The sequence below is a fragment of the Diachasma alloeum genome, unplaced genomic scaffold, assembly GCF_001412515.2.
Source record: "Diachasma alloeum isolate Michigan unplaced genomic scaffold, Dall2.0 Dall_scaffold_00315, whole genome shotgun sequence".
In the NCBI taxonomy this organism is placed as follows: Eukaryota; Metazoa; Arthropoda; class Insecta; order Hymenoptera; family Braconidae; genus Diachasma; species Diachasma alloeum.
In genome coordinates, this window is record NW_021680454.1 from 801,805 (window position 1) to 823,632 (window position 21,828).

At 36.3% G+C, this 21,828-nt stretch overlaps 1 protein-coding gene across 1 annotated transcript in view; it reads left to right on the forward strand.

The window, feature by feature from the left end:
* The window catches only part of LOC107040015 (lachesin), a gene marked incomplete in the record, with an annotated part of 20,976 nt that extends 279 nt beyond the window's left edge, over positions 1-20,697 (forward strand). The window contains 4 exon segments of the mRNA XM_015259907.1: positions 8,358-8,708; positions 8,801-9,000; positions 10,133-10,349; positions 20,160-20,697. Of these exon segments, the coding sequence (XP_015115393.1) occupies positions 8,660-8,708; positions 8,801-9,000; positions 10,133-10,349; positions 20,160-20,560 (867 nt within the window).
* Between the last annotated feature and the right edge of the window lie 1,131 nt (positions 20,698-21,828).

Here is a 21,828-nt window from a genome sequence, read left to right on the forward strand (position 1 = left end):
GGGGGGGGGGGGGGGAGAGGGGGGCTTAATGACATAATTTATGGCCTCTGAACTATGAGTGATATCAATCGGGCGTTTAAACGCTTATGTATCTCCCCCGCCCTCCGGGAGATAGTGGATTGTTGTTCCAATAAAATTGATGGTTTCCAATTGCATCGGGTTGTTGCAGTGCACACACACCTGTACAGTGTAACCAATCATTTGGAAGTAATGATCTTAATCGAATAGTCCCGGTTAAATCCATGTATCTCGGGCTATCTGTTGTGTCCCTGTTCCCCGGTCGCGCTCGGTGACGCTGTTTTCGTCTGATGTGTGCTTATTACGGGGGTAGTTTATTGCGCGTGGCATTTGTTACACGCCGGGAGGTTTCACTGGGGTGATGGAGAATGAAAAAATGAGAGGGGGGGGGGGAAGGGGGAGAAAAAATTGCGAGGGCGCGGAAAAAGAGGTGAAAGAAATGGGCGTGAAAGCGGTGAAAGAATCCCCACACTCTTTAACCCTCCCTCGGTCCTCGGGGCTCTTGATCTCAAGCGGAAAATAGCTATCTTCCTTCAACATTCACCTCAAAATTCGCTCCATCAGGATTTAAATTTTTACCATGCCGCGGTCATAATTTTTACGGGTGGAAGCTCGGGGAATTTTTGCGGCGGAAAGTTGGAGACATTTTTCCGGGTTTAGGAGGGCATGAGTTTCAAGTTTTTTTGGGGAGGAGAGTCAGAGGGACAAGTTTTCGGGGTGTTTTAAGGATTTTTGGGGAGCGCTAGTTTATTCGGGAATTGGATTTTTTTTTTTCGGTGGGGGAATTCTGGGCTGTGACTTGGGACTTGGGATGCGGTCTCTTTTGTTGGAGACTTTTTACGGTTCGGGGATCTTTGCTTTTGTTGAGGGTGTTTCGGTGTTCCCGGTTTATTCTGGGAGAGAATACTTTGCGGAGTGAGGAGGTGCTCGTGGAGGGAGAATGGGAGAATATTTTATTCAGCGAGTTTTTATTGAGGATTTTCGAAGTCTTGAATTGGAGAATAATTCTGGTTTATTACTTTGCCGAGGGAATATTCATTGTTGAGGGGATTTTACTCTCGAATTTATATTTTTCTGTGATTGAAGTGGGAGCATCAATTTCTGTAGCAAAGCGGTGGAATGGTTTAAGGATCTGTGTATCTCAAATTATTCAATTGAATTGCGTGAGGAAAATTTCAAAATAATGAATATTCTGCGGCATTCAAATTAAATTTTGCACGGAATTATATTTTTTTACACATTCGTTGTTTTCAAATAAATAATTGAAATTGTTCCGGCTTTAGGAGAGCATGAGTTTTACGTTTTTTTTAGGGAAGAGATTCGGAGGGGCAGGTTTTCGGGGTGTTTTAAGGATTTTTGGGGAGCGCTAATTTATTCGGGAATTGGACTTTTTTTTTGTCGGTGGGGGAATTCTGGGCTGTGACTTGGGACTTGGGATGCGGTTTCTTTTGTTGGAGACTTTTTACGCTTCGGGGATCTTTGCTTTTGTTGAGGGTGTTTCGGTGTTCCCGGTTTATTCTGTGAGAGAATACTTTGCGGAGTGAGGAGGTCCTCTTGGAGAGAGACTGGTGTATTTTATTCCGCAAGTTTTTATCGAGGATTCTCGAAGTCTTCAATTGAAGAATAATTCTGGTTTATTACTTTGTCGAGGGAATGCAGTATTCTTCAATTGATTTTTTTTATTATTAAAGTGGGATGAAGTCCTTAACTAGAGGTGATTTCTCTTGCGACAATCCTTCTCTTTCGGCTATTGAAAGCATTTCGAATGCTGTTTATTCGGCTTGAAAGTAGCTTACGAGATAAGCGGATAATATTAAAAAAAGAATATTATGATTTAGTCAAGAGGTTTTTCATTAGTGAATCAAGGATTTCAAAAATGTTGATTAAAGAATAATTATTTTCGTACCTTAACGAGAGCAATTCACTGCTATTGGCAGAATACTATATTTTTGAACTGATAATTTCTTATTTCGAAAGGAGAATAAACGAAAAAAAAAACGAAAAATAACGAAAAATGGCATTTGTTTTCATTTGTAATTTTTCTATTCTATTCTCACAGAATCAAGAATTCGTCTCGTTTCTCCTTCCTCTCACTTCAGAACAATTTACTTTACTCAATAAATCTTTGACCACTAGAGCAGGAATTTTCAGTCCTGATAAAGAATAATTCACCTGTGACTTTATTTAAGAATTATTATTCTCGTTCCGAGAATATCTGTGTTCTTGACTTTGTGATAATGCCACATTCGTAATTCGATATTTTTTTATTGTTTCATTTAACGAGAAATAAAGAATAAGAAAATATAAAATGATAATTTTATTGTTGGGTTTTTAGATTTTATTCTTCTCGAGTCAAAGATTCCTTTCTGCTCTTGTCAAAAGCATTTCGAACTCAGTGGGTTATCCGATTTCAGAATACTTCAGAAGCAGTGAAAATATTCTTGAAGGAATAATACTATTCTTTATTCAAGAACTCAAGGAGGGATACTCCTTCTGCTTTATCGAGAGTCGCTCTTCTTGTTCCAAGAATATCTCAGTTCGTGAATTAGGAATGTCGATACTCTGGGGTGGAAAGAATACCCCAATTTGAGTCAATAATTAATTTTCCTGTCGATTCTCGGCTCACAAAGATTATTCATTGCCTCAAATAAACTTGGAATGTGGAAATTTTCATCAAATATTAAGAGTTCCTCTCAATTTTCGAGAAATTTCAGCGTGAGAAACAGGAATTTTGACAATCGATCAGTTTTCGTTGAATATCTCCGAATCTAACGCAGATATCAAAATTTTTGTCATTACCTTTTTTGTAGAGCAGATTGAGAGCTACAAAAAATGTAATGACGAAAATTTCGATGGCGCCCCCAGATTCGGAGATATTCCCCGAAAATTCATCGCGCCCCAGGAAATTATTAATGAATTGTCAATATTTTTCCAGTAAAATCGATGGGAAAAAATCATGTTGATTTTCCCCGCAAACTCGCTACCTTTCACAATATTTTATTGAACGCCCACGCATTATGTACCGTGACTCGAGCGAAGTAGATGTTATACAAATGAACGCTTCTAGCGACGAAGTACTCGTTCGGTTGACGTATAAAATTCGAATTTTGTTTTACGTGTAATAACTCTGAGTGGCACAGCAGCACTCCAGTCTCTTCCCCCCCAACTTGAGCGTCCATTTCCATTATTGCTGAAAGATTATCACTCCTTTTACCATAAATTTCGTTTTGCTCTGACAAAAAGTAGCATTTTTAATAATTACGCTACACTGAAATGACACATAATTGTCCTCAAGAAATAATTACCCCACTCCGCACATATTTTTTAACTTTCCCGAATAAAGTTACGGTTAGTATTACTCTCTTGGATAAAAAGAATTCAACTTGGGCAACAGTAATTGATGAAATTTACTCATAACAACTTTTTCGATAAAAAAAAAATCCAACTCCTCCGCAACTTTCGCGGAACAAATTATTTCTTATTAAAGCATGAGTTTTTTTTCTCGTAGTTTTTTTTTCGGTGGGAAAATTCCGGGTCGAGCTCACTTGCACTGAACTGAACTTGAACATTGAGAAAAACCAGTTTTTGATGGTGACAGTTTTAAATAAATGATGGTGACAATTTTCTATTTTGAAGTACTCATCAATTTTAAATTATTAAATCAATCAGCAATTAAGTATTCCAATTTCGAGTTGTTTTATCAATCAATGATTGCGGTATTTGGCTAATTAAAAATCCTTTTTATGAACAATTTTGTTGTTGTTCATTCGTTCGTTAATTTGTCATAGATGTGACGTTTCGCTAATTGACGAATTGACGATGAAAGAATATTTTTTCCCAAGAAAAAATTGTCCCCTCAAAATTATTTAGTTCTGCCAATAACAGTTATCGGCAAGAAAATTGTAGTTTCCCCTTGAAATCATCATTTGTTCCATGGAAATTATAAGTGTTTATTGGACAAAGATATACACTACTCAATAACATTGACTAGATAAACCCGGAGCCTCATATAATTCTCTGTAGAACGAATGTATTTACCCGAAAACCATATAAATGTCTCACGAGAACAATTACCACAACGAAAATCATCATGTTTTGGTGGAACCTTTCTTTTTGTCCACAAGTGAATTGATTCAACCCGACGAAACGTCTCTTCAGGGGAGCACATAGCGATGAAATACTATTTATACCAAACGGAAGGCTCGAAACCACTGCGAAAAAATTCGGGGACACGTGAAAAAGGTACTTCTGACAAATTTACGTTCATACTAATTACTTATATTAACCGCGGATAGTATTTCACCGCACTCCGCCCATATTTTTAATTCTCCGGTGTTCCTTGGCACAATTACTTTTCCACTGAACAAACTTTTGAACTCTAAACCGCAAATTAACACAATTTACTCGCAATAACTTTTGCTGCAATAATTGGGGGAGCTCGTTAACATTCTCCACAATAGGTCGTTTGAGCGTCGAAATATTTCAACAATGTTGCGCAGAGATACGGGATTCCGGCTTTTTTGGTGAACATGTGGAAGCGGAAACTTGGAACTCGAGACAAAAGAGTTTTTTTTCAGGATCACGGAGTGAACCGATTGAGGGATTGCACGGGCTAGTCCAATTATTATTTTACGCGAAAAATGATTGAGTTTTTTTTCGACGGGCGGGGAGACACGACAGGTGGAGATTGAGTTGTTGAAAAATTGCGATGGAGAATATCTAAATTATCGGGGGAGATGTTCTGAAATACATTGAGGAGAGATGCATTTATTATTAATTTATAAATTAACTAATGTGGTGATGGGTAATTAGTGGATTTCAAATGTGTTAGAATAAGATTTTTAAATTCTTAATTTGGGACTTTTACAGATTTAACCATTCAATAATCAAATATCTCAATTAAATTACGCGAAAAAAATTCGAAAAAAATTGTGAATATTCAGCGTCATTAAATTTTAAACATTCGTTGTTCACAAATTATTCATATAAAATGCTCTTAATTTTCAAGAATTGCAATTTTTTAATTATGTCATCAATCTTCCTCCAAATCTAAACTATTTTTTTCAGATTCTAAAAATGTTTTCTAACATTAAAAAATATTTTTTAAATGTCCGGAATCTGAGGGCCAAATGGGGCTCAACCGAAAGCTCTGAAGTTCAAGAAACCAAAGATAAAACCGCCAAATCCCCATAAATAATTAAAATCGTCAGGAACCTCAAGTTCAATTCAGACTAATGTCCAACTTAGTTTAATCAACTAGTAATCAAGATTGATGCGACTCGGTAAGAACGAGGAAACCAGATTTTATGAAATTGCCTCGGGGGAGGGTGGAACAAGAGACAGAACGAATCTCGTTAAATCTTCAGTATCTGCTGACCGAGAGATATGAATGGGCTTAACTTGATCTCATTCTGCAGTGTAAGATCACGAAAATGGCGCGAGAAGCGCCAAATTCCGGTCCAACACTCGACCACCACCGGCCGGGTTATTGACAATTAGAGAAAGCCCATTTTGCCCCGCACTCTTTCTCCTTCCCCCGGGCCATATCAAAAACTAGTCGATCGATGTGCGTTTATTTTCGGGCTACGCCCGTCCTAAGCCCAACCTGACATCTGTACAAAATCCTAGCTATCTAATTCGAATTGATCGCCAGATATTGAAGCGCTTCTGGGCACACACTGGCGCACATGCACGCACGCACACGGGAATTTCCCCTCGAAGCTACACATCTTTGTAATCCCGACCATTTTGAACCATCCCCACAAGAAAAAAAACAAGTGGGTGACCGGTATTGGGCCCTTCGAAATGTCATTATTATTGGGGGTCATTTGAGCGCGCAATGAGAGGAAAAATTAACTCCGAAAAGCTGTGTTCTACACAGAGAGAAATTTTTTAGAAAAATTCTAGTCCTAGCACGGGAAAAGAGGCGCAAAGTGACGGCCAGGAAAAAATTCCAGTGCCGGGACTAGAACTTTTATTGGGGAAAACGTGAATTTTTCCCCGTATTTCTGTGAAAATTTCACAGAAATCCCCAGAAATTTTACCAGAAATACCAAGAAATTTTACCTTAACAGCACTAGAACTTTTCACAGCCGGTGGATTGTGATTTTTCCAGTACTCGTACTAGAATTTTTCTAGAAAATTTCTCTCCGTATACGTGAGAGTATTTGACGGAGTGGAGCAGATTTACTTGAGGGAAACTGACCAGCTTGACGGAAGGAAATTTAATATCTTTCACAAAAATTAAATTTCGTTGTGATCATCAGAAATATCCCTAGAAGAATTTCAACTGTTGGCAGGAGAAAATATAATCTATTGTACGAGAATCATTTGTTCTGAGAGAACTCCATAGGTTTATACCACAGAAAGAATACATTCACGAGGAAAGAATATTTTTTTTTCCCAAAAAAAATTGTCCCCTCGAAATTATTTAGTTTTGCGAATAACACAGTTATCGGCAAGAAAATTGTAGTTTCCTCTTGAAATTATCATTTGTTCCGTGGAAATTATAAGTGTTTATTGGACAAAGATATGCGAATTCTGAATTATTTTATAAAATCCTGTTTAAGAAATTCAGAAATATTTGTCCAATAGTCAATTTACAATCACATATTTTCAAACGTCTCACGAGAACAATTACTACTGCGAAAATTATGTTTTGGTAGAAACTTTATTTTTTGTCCACAAGTAAATTAATTCCACACGACAAAAGTTCTCTTCGGAGGATTTGTTGTCCTGAAGATGGGAATTTTTTCAACGAAAAAAAAATACGTGAAGAAACAATTCCACCCCAACTCAATCATGATATTGTAATAACATTCCACAATTTAATAATTAAATAACACACCCATAAAAAAAAATGCCCCTTCTATGTCAGACCCCAAAAAACAGCTTCGTTTTAAAATTAAATTTCTCAAATTGAGACCTTTGAAAATCTGAAGTCAAGACTTTCCCCAGTTTCAAGTAGAGACCGTCAAAAGGCTTGAATTAAGACCTCTTAGCGTCTCAAATTGAGCCTTTCGAGACTCCGAACTCAGGAAATTCCGGCTTCCAATTAAGACCCTCGAAAATATCATTTTAAAACCCCTAATATCTTGAAATAAGGTATTACTTTTTAGATGCAGTTCCATCGGACATGAAATAGTCACAAATATTTTTATGCATCCATTATCTAAAAACAAATGTCCCCCGTAAACTAGATGTCTGACAATCCCCTGTGTTTTACCTTTTTCCATAAAATATATGGCCAGTAGAGTCTTACGAGATTTTTATTCCCTCAAATTCGCTCGTTTGTTCATTTTTCCCCGATATTCCTGGACTGATATTTCGTAACGCGACATTTCTTGCTCCAAAATGTCAATAAAGTGATTTCTGCGCTAATTAACGAGCAACAAATATCGGAGAAAATAATGCCGAATGCATAAAATATCTCAATCCCAGGGTTTCACAATCCGCTTGAATGCAAAAAATCAAAAAAAAAATTCGATCATTCATTCATACCTCCGCCATCCCCGTGCATTATTTGGCAAGAGTTAATTAATGAAAAACACGAATCGAAATGAATTAACACGCTGCACGGGCTCCTCCAGCCTCGTAAAACTCGTTGAAAGCCCGGTTTTACCAATGAGAAAGTAATAATAACGATGCGTTATAACTGGGATGAAAATAATTGGGATATATTTCAGTGCGGTCGTAGTATCGTATTACATTTCCACCCGCCCGTGCCACCCACCCCCTTAACGCAATTCGATACACTTTCCCGATATAATAAATCAAATTTTATTTACCCAGTCGAACATATTCAAAGTCTCCCATAAAATTGTCGATACACAAAAAAGAAAAAAAAATCCGAAATCCTTCTTTTTGTTGCAGAGAAGATATTTTACGAGTGAATCACGTGAACACGGGTGGGATTTAAAGTTTAAAATCCTGGAATAAATTGTTCTTTTTTTCGAAAAACCGCGACTGTAATTTCGTAATTCTCTAATTTTTACCTAAATTTAACATAATTTCTCTCAAATTGCGAGGCAATTTTTAGAGGGCGATATTCTCCAAAATTTAATTACATAACAATTTATATTAGTACCAGGAATTCATCGAAATTACGGATGAATTAAAAAAATGAGAATAGACTGTTAATAAAGTCCAAAAAACTTGGACTTTTAATTCTCGTTTTTTTTTTAATTTGTTAAAAATTGTCGGTTCTGTTATTCAAAACTTGCGAGATAAAATAGACACACATTATTTATTAACCCAGTCGACCATATTCAAAGTCTCCCATAAAATTGTCGATACACAAAAAGAGAAAAAAAAATCCGAAATCCTTCTTTTTGTTGCAGAGAAGATATTTTACGAGTGAATCACGTGAACACGGGTGGGATTTAAAGTTTAAAATCCTGGAATAAATTGTTCTTTTTCGGAAAAACCCGGACTGGAGGTCGAGAAGGGGGCAGAAGGAAGGAAGAAGGAGGCTTTTTACCCAAACAGAGGGGGTGGAATCTAGCAAAGGAAAATGGAAAAAAGTAAACGAGATAGGGTGGATGATCTGACGGCAGCGGAAAAACTATTGAGTTGGTGAATGACAAAAGACTGAAACAGGAAAAAAAGAATAGAGGAAGGAGACGAAAAAAAAAACGATAAAATGCGGATTTTAGTCGTTTCACTGCTCCTGAACGTTGCCATGCAGACCAGTAAGTTTTATCGTTTACTCCACTGTTTTTTCATGATTTTTATTCGTTTATTGGGAAATCGATTGGATTTGATTATGGAATAATACACACAGGATACACCTCTACGTACGTTGAGGCTGAGATGATTCATCAGTCGCGCGGGGGTGTTAACAATGCTGTGGATAATGGAGATGCATCAACAGTGAAAGTTCCAGCAATGAATTTTGGTACTGAAAATTCCACAACTATTTTCGCACAGTCCGGCTCGACTGCTCTACTGCCGTGCGTCGTACACAGCATCGGAGAGGGAACTGTAATTAATTTTTCAACACAACAATTTATCAATTTTTCCGAGGTTTTTGTTTTCCACTGTCTTACGTTGAAAGGCTCTTTGTTTTCTTTCCTCTCTCTTATTTTATCGTGGATGAAAAATTGATGGCGATTGTGTGAGGGTTTTCGGTGAAACTCCAGATATTTTTGACAATTAGGGAAAGAGGGGTTTTTGTTTGTGATTGGGAAATTTATCACGTTTTTTTTTTAGAAAATTTTACCTGAATATGAGATAAAAAATAAGAATAATTTAAAAATTCCAATTCTCTGTAATTTTCACCTAAATTGAATATAATTGGACTTGAATTGCAACATTCTCTAAATTAAATTGTATAATAATTTCACATAAATTATGAATGGATTTTCAAAAATTGGGAATTGTTAAAAATCAAAAGCTAAAAAATTGAGCTTTCAAAATTTCGGTTCTGCTCTTAATTCGTTATCGAATTCATCATTCTTCCTGTTATAAAATAAATCTACTCATGTTTAAAACCCATTGTCATTCAACGTACATTATCTGACGTCTTGACAGAATTAATGTTTAATTGTAGCAGGATTTCGGCTCTTGCGACTGTCTGCAGTTTAATAATGCAAAGGTTCTTATTTTAGGGACTTAAGGAATTGTGATTTAGTAACTGTTCTCATTTAAAATAAATGAGCTTTTGTTATTAAATTTTAGGGTCCTTTAGTCTGAACTTAACTAGCCAGTTTGTTACTCTATAATGCCTTCAATAACAATGAATTTCTTAAAATCAGAAACTAGTTTTTGCAAAAACCCCAACGTATTTTTATTTAATACCTTTTTTCATTCAAAATAAAATGGCTTTGGCCACTGAATATTAGGGTTCTTTAGTCTGAAATTAACTAGCTAATTTGTTATTCTATAATGCCTTGAATAACAATGAGCTTCTTAAAATCAGAAACTTGTTTTTGGAGATTAGGAAGTTTCTTCCCATCGCAATTCCCTACAAGCTCTCCTGGAAACAAATTATGATGAATCAATCACCCCAATAATTTATCAATTTTTTCGGCTTTTGTTTGTTCCTACATTAGAATGCTTTCATGATTTCCCCCCTTTCTTATTTTTCTTTCTGGAATTGTTGTGATTCATGTAGGTCACTTGGATCAGGCGTAAGAGTATACAACATCAATTACTAACCGTCGGACTGACTACCTACGCTAGCGACGGTCGTTTCCAGGCTATCCACTTTCATCATAGTGAGGATTGGACCCTTCAAATAAAGTACGTTCAACCGAGGGACGCTGGTATGTACGAGTGCCAAGTTTCTACACATCCACCCACAAGTATATTTCTGTTTCTCGAGGTCGTTGGTAAGAATATATTTTATTAATCTTATATTATCTTGATTTAGATGGTTGTGATTCAGCCGCGTGTTGTTTTTTTTATACTATGGGTGGACGGAGTTATCATACTTTCACTGTGTTAGGCTCTCGGGTGGAAGGATAAACTAGTGGCATTTTCCTTGATGGGATTTGTTTTAATTCAGTGTAGTGAAGTGGTGGAATAAAATAGGGAAGAATTGCTAGTGTCAAAGAAAAAAGGCCGAGAGCAATTGAACGGTTTTAGGTAACGGAAAAATTTCTGGTACAAGTTACCCCTTAAATCTAGTCAATATATTCTTACTAATAAATTCGTAATTTGCTTTTGAGTAGAATATCTGGGACGATGTATTTTAAATTGAATTCACTATTGCCGCAATGTTGGCAGCCAATATTGCGTCAACGTTGGCAGCCAACATTGCCCCAACATTCCCCCGACACTCCCGACCAATATCGGCTCAGTGTCGGCAGCCAACATTGTGCCGACATTGCGCCAACATTCCCCCAACGTTGGCAGCCAGCGTTCGGTCACATTTCCCTACATTTCATGGCCTAAAAAAAGCATATTTGAGCTCCTGAAGCCAAAATGCGTTACCCCACCACAAAAATTAAAAAATTTCGAATATAACGAATATAAAAATTAAAAATATAATAATATATTTTCTGAAAACATCTCTACCCCAAAGTGAAATTGATATATTCTGCTCCACCACTTCACCAGTGAATTGAATCATTAATAACGCTGAGATAAAAATCTGCACAAATATATCTCTTCACCGAGTGGATAGCATCCACTTCAATTTTATGGCTGAAAAATTGACTCCCTGAAGCATCTGTTATTCAACATAAGAGATTGTACTTTCTCAAGTGGAGCATTCGCTTTAACCAACATTTTTTTCTCTCCCTCCAGCATTGCAAGTGCCATATGAATATGTACTCCACATGAACGTCATTCCAATTCATCCGACTTGCGCATTTCGATGCGTCGTATATGTCACCCATCGCAATATTGAATAATTAAACTGTTGGGATTCACTCATTTCAATGTAAATGTTTGTCGTTTCGTCATTCAATTAAAATCCTCATATCGCCTAGAGCTATTTCAATATGGCTCTTCCAATAATTCCTGTGGAATTCAGGAATAATATTTATGGCATTCCCCAACCGTCCGAAGAACATATCACTCTTTCTAACTAATTAATCATTAGTAGAATGACCACTTTTCGGTACGGAATAATCTATTGCCACATCACGTGCTGCCATGCATTAAATGTTCAATTCAATCAGTGGATTTTCTGTAATCGTGTTTCAATTGAAATAATTTGCATGCTAGTGTTTTATTCTTTGTTAAATTATTCTTTGAACTGATTCAATGACTGTGTCGATTGTTATTCAGTAGTTTTTTCCTTCCAAATGGAAGTATTGTACTCAGGAGTTCGAAAATGTTATTTTTGTGATTTAAAATATTCTTCCCAATGCCATCTTGAACGATTCTATCATGAGATTGATTGCATCATCTGTTGGAAAAATTTATTTCGAAACAAATATTCAAGGAAAGGTAAAAAAATTTAACGTTGGGGCAATGTTGGCACAATGCTGGCTGCCAACGTTGGAGAAATATTAAATTCAATTTAAAATACATCACCACAGAAATTCCATTCGGAAGAAAACGGCCAATTTTATTATTAATATTTATTATTATTATTATTTATTTTATTATTTTATTATTTTTTTAATCATTTATTATTATTGATTTATTATTTATTTATGATGTTGGATGACTCGTACATAAAAAAAATTAAATTGAAATGTCTCAGACAGTTTTAACCCTCTACTGCTGATAGAATTCCCCCCACTCGGTCGTTTCTCCGTAAGAGCGCGCGGTCCCTTCTCCCGTGCTCATCAGCATCAGGTCATATGAGTAAAAATTTCATAAGTCAATGGAAGCAGAGTTGAGTTAGGTGGAAAAATTTAGCCGGAGCGTCCAGTGGAAGAGTTAAGTCGATGGGTTCTGCTCAAGAGGCATGCGTGGGGCTCAAGGTGAATAATTGAGCTGGAGTGTCCATCAATCCTAGTTGAAGGGGAATCAGCCATAATGGGAAAATCGTTCAAAGCCCGCAGAATCACGCAGTGACAGTCGTTCGGCCACAGGGCTCTGGCGTAATTTATTGTTAGCTAGCATCTTTTTTTTATCTCTTGTGTGTAAATTGGTAGGAAGAGGTGAAATATTCCCCTGAATGGGATTGAACATGTCGAATGATGTGCAATATGCGGAGAAACCGTAGGACAATTTCGGAATGTTGGGGTTTCTCGCGATATCAATTCATTTTCAATTGCTTCATTGGTGACAATTTTTTATTGATATTTTTGGTTTCTGAGGCTCAACAACTTTCTATTGAATTTTCAGGAAAACTTGAAATTTCATTATTTTTTTTCCAAGTGTTTGGAATTTTTATTATTAATCATTTCGGGTGTAAGTAATAATGAAATGTCAAGAATAATATTTTCAGCGTTATGTGGCGTTAAAATTGTTTAAATGAAGCCTATTGTGATTTAAAATACTCTTCCCAATGCCATCTTGACCGAGTTCGATCATGAGAAACCAATATTCAGGTAAAGGTAAAAAAAAATTGACGTTGGGGTAATGTTGGCAGCCGACATTGCCCCAGCATTGGCCCGACGTTGGGGTAATGTCGGCCGCCGACGTTGGCGCAATATCGGCTGCCAACATTCAGGCAATATTGAATTCAATGAATCATCGAATTTAATTTAAAATACGTCATCCCAAAAATTCCATTCGGAAACAAATTGTCGACTTATTACCAAAAATATATTGACTATGTTGTAACGAAAGCAATTTCCCACTTTTTAAAATTACGATACTCATCGTAGTCGGCATATTTGCCCCTGTAGTAACCCTTAAGCAAGCCTCATAAGAGCCTCACGATATCATCACCATCTCATATTCCCAGTGATTACTCCAAAATTCCATATTACGACGAGAGACAAATGTTTCGGTTCAATTATTCATAATGAAGTATTCATTCGATGATACGAACACTAATGAAACATTACAAATTTTCCCCAACTGAGAGATCACGATTTAAATTTTAAATGGGGATGAATTGTTGGATCAAATCTGAAACTTTCTCATGAAAGTTTCGTTAATCAAACACACACCCCTCCAACAGCACACCATAGAAATCCATCTAACTCGGAATTCAAGCCCGAGAGTTATTTCACATAATCCGCAAACAAAATTCTAATGACCCACAGACACAGTTCATCCGAACGGAATAATCCTCGCTTTAAATTAACTCTTTTGACTCGACGCTGAAGGGAGCTAACACATCAGGGTAATTCATTAGCACTAGTTATTTACACGGTTGATTCAGCAATCAAGGGAGAATTTGAATATTCTTGGCGAGAATTATCGAATGCCATTTCGAAGGGATTCATCATCTCCATGAAATTTATTCAGCCCGAACAAACATCCATTTCCCCTGCATTCTTTCAATAAAATACCCGTGACCCCACATATACCCTGGTGAGATAATATTTTATATGAATATGAATTTCAGCTGCGCTCGGGAAAAATTTCTCCTATCAGTGGAATTCGTTTTTTTTTCTCTCTCGTGAAAGAGATAGGAAAATTCTTCGTTTGTTTCAGTAATGCGGGCACTCATTCAAGTTTGAAATAAAATCATTTTTTTTTCGGGTGAATGAATTAATTTATAACGGGAAGCCATGTGGTGCGATTTGTGGAGGGAAATTTATTCTTATCGATGGATGCATTGGGAGAGAGCGAGGTGGCATGATTTTTCGTCTCGTACTAAGAGAAAAAATTAGTTTGTCTGAAAAACTATTTCCCTCCAAACAACAGTGTAATTGTCACACAGAAGTGATAAAAATTGCCTAGAAATTTACCGGAAATTTCAGCGAAAAAAAATTTCAATCTGTTTATGACAAAGTAAATCCAGAGGGGAATGTTTTATTAGAAATAAAAAATTGCTGCGTTCAATGTCCCCGGGAACTTGGGTTTTTTTTTCTCCCGAGTACTGTGAACCAGTCTCATTACTAGACCGGAATAAATTCTATTATTCCACCTGATCAAATCATGTCCGTTAATTGACCAATTACACCCCTGATGTTAAATCAGTCTCGCTGTGTAACAGCTAACTAAACAGGTCGAACCTTTTCCATATACTCATTCAACTTTCAATGCATTTGCGGAAGTTGAAGTATTCCAGTTGGTGACTTCTTATCTCCCACCATCTTCATTCGATTTTTCCGCCAGTCGAGTTTCTCCATACAACAGTCCAAACTAAATTTTCCCCCACTTCTCGTCAAATTTATTCAAGGAGAGAATGGCTGTTTATTTTTCATGAATTGCGGGGGAATAAATTTCCAGGAATCCCGAGATGTAATATTTAGTGGGTTGGATGTATAATTGTGGCAGTTTGTTCGTTCACTTGAGCAAATTTGATGATTTTAATTGCTCAATCAAATAGTGTCACTGCGGGATTCACATGGCAAATATGATTTTGGAGTTAATATGGTATTGTTAATGTGTTTGAACAGTCACGTGGAAATGCAAATTTCAACATGAGATAATTTTTTGGAAGAGTGAAGAGGAAAACAAGCGAGAAATTGCGGTCGTGGCTGCATAGTCAATATATTTTTGATAATAAATTAGCAATTGGCTTCGGAATGGAATTGCTGGGACGATGTATTTTAAACTGAATTTAATGATTTATTGAACTCAACATTGTCCCAAGGTTGGCAGCAGATATTGCCTGAATGCTGGCAGCCGACATTGCTCCCATGTCGGCATTCAACATTGCCTCAATGCTGACAGACAACATTACGTCTGTGCTGACGGTCAACATTGTCTCAATGCTGACAGTCAACATTACCCCATGCTGACAGCCAACATTCTCTCAATGCTGACAGCCAACATTACCCAAATGTTGACAGCCAACATTCTCGCAATGCTGACACAGACAACATTACCCCCATGCTGACAGCCAACATCACCGCAATGCTGGTAGCCAACATTACTTTAATGCTGACAGCCAACATTCTCTCAATGCTGACAGCCAAAATAACTGAATATAGGTTTCAAAATAATTTTTTTCAACAACAGATAATGCAATCAATCTCAGGATCGAACTCAGTCATGATTGCATTGAGAAGAATATTTTAAACCCCAACAGGATTAATTTAAACAATTATTTTTTCAATTATAAATTTCACAACAAAACAAAAAATATGAAGGAAAACAAAAACACGAGTTTTTATAATCTACTTTACTGCAATAAAATCGAGGCATTGATCGCACGCCTCTTCAAGTGCCAGTGTATACTCTCCAGCATTGAAAGCCCTCCAATATACATTTTCTCGATGAAAATAAATAAACCCATAAGCGGGCTCATTCCATTTCAGATACGTTTGAAGATTATAATCTCGTTTCTCTTTATGTAACGTAATATATTGGAAATTGAATTGAGGTGAACGCCTTCGATTCCGCCAGGCACTACGCAGTATGTTGGAAATGAACGGGTCAAGTGGTAATTTTGAGTGAACAATTCGATGCTGGGGGGAATTACCGATCCCCAAATGGACGTAACAACCCTTTACCCATCGATTATTCTTTGAAATATCAGCGGGATTCAGTTTTTATATCGAAAAATTGGCTTATCGAGCCACGTCGAGTGGTAATCAATCAAGGGAAATTCACGTCAAGTTGATTGTTGTTTAACTATTCTTCCTATTCGCTAATAATTGCTTTTCTACCAAGGGAATTTGTACTTCGTTAACTGGGAATGAAGGGGATTGTGATTTGAAATCGAATTTTCTGGTTTCGTATGGCCTGAAGATATTGCCTTTTACAATCGCAGATAAAACTTCTTTTTTGCTTGCGTGTGCGCCCAAAAAATGAGATTTATCTTGAGACTTATGATGTCAAGTCAACTTAAGAATTTCGCGCTTCAAATTGAGACTTTTGAAATCTTGAAACAAGGTACTATTTTTTTTGTAGGTTTAGTTAGGTGGGAGCGGAGTAAAATGGGACAGTGCACTGACAGAAAAATTAATTTTATCAAGAGAATTTTAGTTGAACCAACTATCATTTGGCTGTTAATTTTCAAATAAACATGATTTCATAGTGAATACCAGTTATCGCTTCTTGAGATACATTTGATTGGGAGAAATCGAACTTCTCTAGAATTGAAGTTCCTTTTATTTGTCGCAATAATGAGAGTATTTGATTTCTTTCTAGCCAAAAGTTTGCCAACTCCAGAAATTCGTTGGTTTACTCAAAAATCAAAATTATTCTCATGACTAAATACGTTGTTATGTCAATCAACACGATCATACGTTGTTCCAAGTAAATTATAATTGAAGTGAGCATTTCGTATGTCGAATCAGGATGAATATTGTTACGCGGAAAAAGCTTTGAGATTCTAGTAAGATGTCGTTGAGTTGAAAGAAGTTTATATTTCTTGACTAAAAAAAATTGCATTAGTTTACAATAACAGAATCACAGATTACGGCAATTCTACACAAACTTGGATATCACAAATTTCGTTCAATGTGATGTACGGAAAGCTCAATTTAAACATCGGCTTCATTCGAGAAAACAACATTCAATTCATTCCTCAATGTAATCATCTCCTAGGTACGAATTTTTGATCAATTCATGAAAGTAGAAAATTTCTCGACTGGAGATTACATTAGGTTGAAAAAAATAGAACTTTTCCATTTTGTGGTGAATACATGTGACTTGACGGCAAGGACTGTTTTATTTAATTCAAGTTAATGTATCTCAAGAAGAAATAATTGATATTCACCGGAAGATCTTATTTGTTTGAAATTGGTTCAGGTATGTAATACTTGTTCCAAGAACGCAACATCTCAATAGAAATAATTTTTTCTGTCAGTGTAATAGAGTAAAATTCACAATGCAATAAAATGAAATAGTATGAGAATTAATTTTAAGGGTTCCATCTTGGCCCGTGTGTTCGTTCTATCTCAGCTATCTCCACCAAAAATCCTGGATCAACTGTTGGCAATATGGCTATTCTCCTGACCCTTATACGGGTCAATATTTTGTTTACGGATTATGTCAGACTACTCTCCGGGGTGAAATCATAGTGAGATGAATTTGCATGTTGCTGTGTCGTTGAAGGGGTTCTGTTTGGCTAACGAAACTTCCATGACCAAGTTCTAGATTTGATCCAACAATTCAGCAATTTAAAATTTAAATCGTGATATCTTAGTCGGAAAGACTTGTTATGTTTTATCGAGTTTATCGCGGATGAATACTCCATCGTGAATAATTAATCTGAACTGATTGCATCGGCGTTGTATAAAATTCCGATTAGTGATAATTATTATTGATTTTTATGAACATTACATAAGAGACAGAAATAGAAAACGAAAATTAAAATCTCAATTTAAATAAGGATATCCAAGCCCTTTGACTAGTTTTCCCCGCTGAAGTGCTTTTTTAATTTTAATTTTTGACCCTAAGTTTCCGGAAATTTTACAATGATTTTATTATTTAAAATCTCGACATTCAACCGTTAGAAAACATTTTAAAAATTAAAAAAAAATTAAAAAGTTTACTTTCGGAGGACGATTGATGAAATAATTAAAAAATTGCAGTTTTTGAAAATTACGAGCGCTTTCTATAAATAATTTATAAACAATCAATTTCCCACCACAAAAATCATTTGTTCGGAACTGCAGAAATTGTTATTGCCTTTTTTTATTTGAAATCAACGATGCTGAACTAGTAGAACGTAATCAGTAACAACTCATCTATGATGATTCGCGCTTACCACCTCAATATTATTCAAGTTGACGTGTTTACAAGCCCTCTTTCGCGCGAGTCGCGTTATGTGCATCAACAATAATGAGCCATGAGAAATTCAGCAGCTTTTAGCGCACATTTGCATACCATTGAGATACATTATTTTGGTGAAACGCTCATTGACATTCTGAACGAGCTTTTCAGATTTTTTCGCACAAGAGAGGATCAAGTGCCGCACCTCAGCAATTGTTCTGCGAACTCCCCTCGAATTTCACAACACCATTTTTTACGAGAGATTTTTCACGAAAATGCAGACCCATTTGATTTTATTATTTAAACTTTGCAGGTCTGAATTTGAATCTCGATATTGAACCGTTAGAAAACATTTGGAAAATCTGAAAAGAATATAACATTCACTTTTGGAGGACGATTTTATACCTAAATAATAAGTTTTCCAAAACTTTAAACAATTTCAATAATTTATTCATCAACAACGAATGTTTTAAAAAATTCTGGTCTGCACCAAACTGTAAAAAATCCTTGGAACTCCTTAATGAAAATTCCTGGAATACCAGTACACCACACCAGTTCTTGAATTTGGGAATGAATTTAATAAGAAATATCTCTAATTAAATTTCCGGGCATCAGCAGAAAATCTTTTGATATTCATCAAAAGCCCGTCCCCCCACCAGTTAAATTGACTCCGCCTGTTTCGTGCCCTTGGTCACAAAATTAAATACCTCCCATTCTAAAAATCATATGATGTTCGCCTATTCAACCTTCAAATGACAAATTTCTCATCCCCTCCGAGCTAATTGAAATTCATAATATCCCATTCTGAACAGCTCAAACCAAGTTTCAGAATGATTCTCATTATGTGTGCAAACGTGCATGTGAATGCCACTTTAATTGTAGCCCGTAGGGTACACTTTATTGCGCACCACAACTGACATTCTCATCAACTCGTCATCCCTTGATATGGATTCATAATGTGGTATTTCGATGAGCAGAGCCGCGGGTGAAATTATCGCGTTGAGGTCGTGAAAATTCGCCGGGTCATTTCCATTAAGAATTTATTTGCAAATAATACATGAGCAAGATGTTTTGCCGCGTCACGAGGAAAAATTAAATTTTACAAATGGCATGTCCGAGGGTATGTGCGAATACAGCACCTTAATGAGTAGTAGCTGATAAAAAATTGATGACAATATTCTCTCAGTGTAATTCAATTAAATTGCGCTTCACAATTCAATGCGGTCGTTAATTTCTCCCCAATTTTTCCTCAACTTTTCTCACCCCGCGTTACATCCAACAAATTGAGAGCCAATTTCCAAATATCATTCAGATACCTCCAGCACTGGCCCTGATTAATCATCCAATTAAACAATCAATTACCCGATGACTCAACCGAAAGGATAGCCCTCCAAACCCCCAAATGAAATATTAACAATTAATCACCCCCACCGAAAGCGATATAATTGCCCTTTATAATTGAACAAATCAACTAATCCCACCATTTTAATCAAACACGTCTAACTATTCACAATCTCAGCTATAAAAAAAAATTGCCATGAAAGAATTCATTAACCTAAAATTAAATTTTCATATTTCTTTAAATTTATGTATAATAATAATAATAATAATAATAATAATAATAATAATAAATAATCTACTTATTCATTTATTTTGCTATTCATTAAGCAATTTCCTCATTATATTATTTGTTATTATTTAAATATCATTATGAAATATTAACAATTAATCGCCGCCACCCAAAACGATACAATTCCCCCTGATTGAGTAAATCACCTAATCCCACCATTTTAATCAACCCCTCCAAACCCTTCCAACATCCCCAAAAAAACTCGCCATCAAAGAATTCCTCCCCCTCTTTCACAAAGAAAAAACGAAGAAAGTTTCACTCTGATTAAAATGACGAGGAAGGAAATTGAAAACATGAAAAAAAGAAAAATATTCTCTTTCAGAGGCACGAGCGGAAATTGTCGGGCCAGCCGAGAAATTTGTCCGTCCAGGAAGTACTCTACAGCTCCACTGTCTGGTTAAAAACTCAACCGAGACGCCGTCTTATCTATTTTGGTATCACAACTCACGAATGATAAATTACGATTCCGATCAAGGGGTTAATGTCAGTACGGATCTTGTTGTGCGTGAGAGTTGGCTGGAGGTGCCCAAAGCGTCGGATCGTCACTCTGGTAATTATACGTGTGAAGCCAGCAATGCTGTGCCAGCACGTGTATTCGTGCACATATTGAACGGTGACAATCCAGCAGCAATGCAGCACAGTTTAGCATCGAATAAAAATTCAACACTACTCATAACTATTATTTGGCTCACTATTTTCATCATACCGAGTGCATTTTTTTAATGGAAAAACAAAGCAATGATGGATCATTGGAGTTACAAGGTTTATTCAAATGTGTGTAAATATTGGTACAATCGATGGGTAACTGTACATAATCCCATGCATGTGTATGCTATGAATAAATGATAATCTACTTCATATTTCATTGACATTTTTTCCTGCCCTTCTCGTTTAATGTTTAGACGCGCGAATTATTGCAATTCTCTCCCTCAAAAATCCTGGAGTCCAGTGAAATCTTCAATATTCACAGGAGAATGGTTCACTTGAATTGAATAAATTTTATTTGAATCAAATAAATCGTTTATTTCAGTGGCGAAAAGGTACACCGTGTTGAGTCGATTTTGACTTTTCGCCAGTTTTTGATTAATATCTGGGAATCTAAGAGAGATAGCTCAATTTTTCTCAGGACCTTTTTTATAGCCCTCAGTTGGCTCTACAAAAAAGCTTTTGACAAAAATTTTTCTATCTCTTTTGGATTCCGAGATATTCGTCAAAACCTGGCCAACAGTCAAAATCGGCTTGACCCGGTTTACCGCTTCGCTACTGATTTGATTCTAATAGAAGATTTATTTAAACTTTATTTAAATTAAATAAATTAGAATATCATTTTTTTAAAAGATTACTTTTTTTATTTAAATTGGATTGATTTAATTCAAATAAATCATTTTTCTGAGCATAATTTTTTGGCTTTTGATAAAAAATTGCCATTCGAAATGTCGAGGCAGCGGAATGCGTTTGTCTACGTTTCCCGGGATCTCCATTTGCAGCAAATGAACAACTCTTTATTCGAAAATACAATACGTCCACATGCGAATGGAAATGTTAAAACCCATTTACGATTTCAGCAAATGTTTATACTCCAAACAACGGATGTCGATTGAATATTCAAAAAAATTTCGTCAATTCGGGGATTCACATTTGCTGGAGTATTCCTCCTCATCGATATTTTAGCATTTATTTTACGTATAGAAACCACCGCGGGTGGTGGTATGGAACCCTCGATTTGGCTCCATTAGTCCTGGTGATATCAAGAAAAACGTTTACCCTCAACTCTGTTATCCCAACGAATTCAGTGAAACTATTGGAGCAAAATGGGCTGTCAAGTGGGTAAAGAAACCGAAAATTTTCCAGGGATTACCCCCATCTCAACCCGTTAGGAAATGCAGGGAGAAAAAAGGTGGAGACAATTTACCGAACAAGTCAAGTAATCGTGGAGCGGAACTCGATCATCAGTAGGAGAGAGTGGGGCAAGATGGAACCGTCGCAATTCA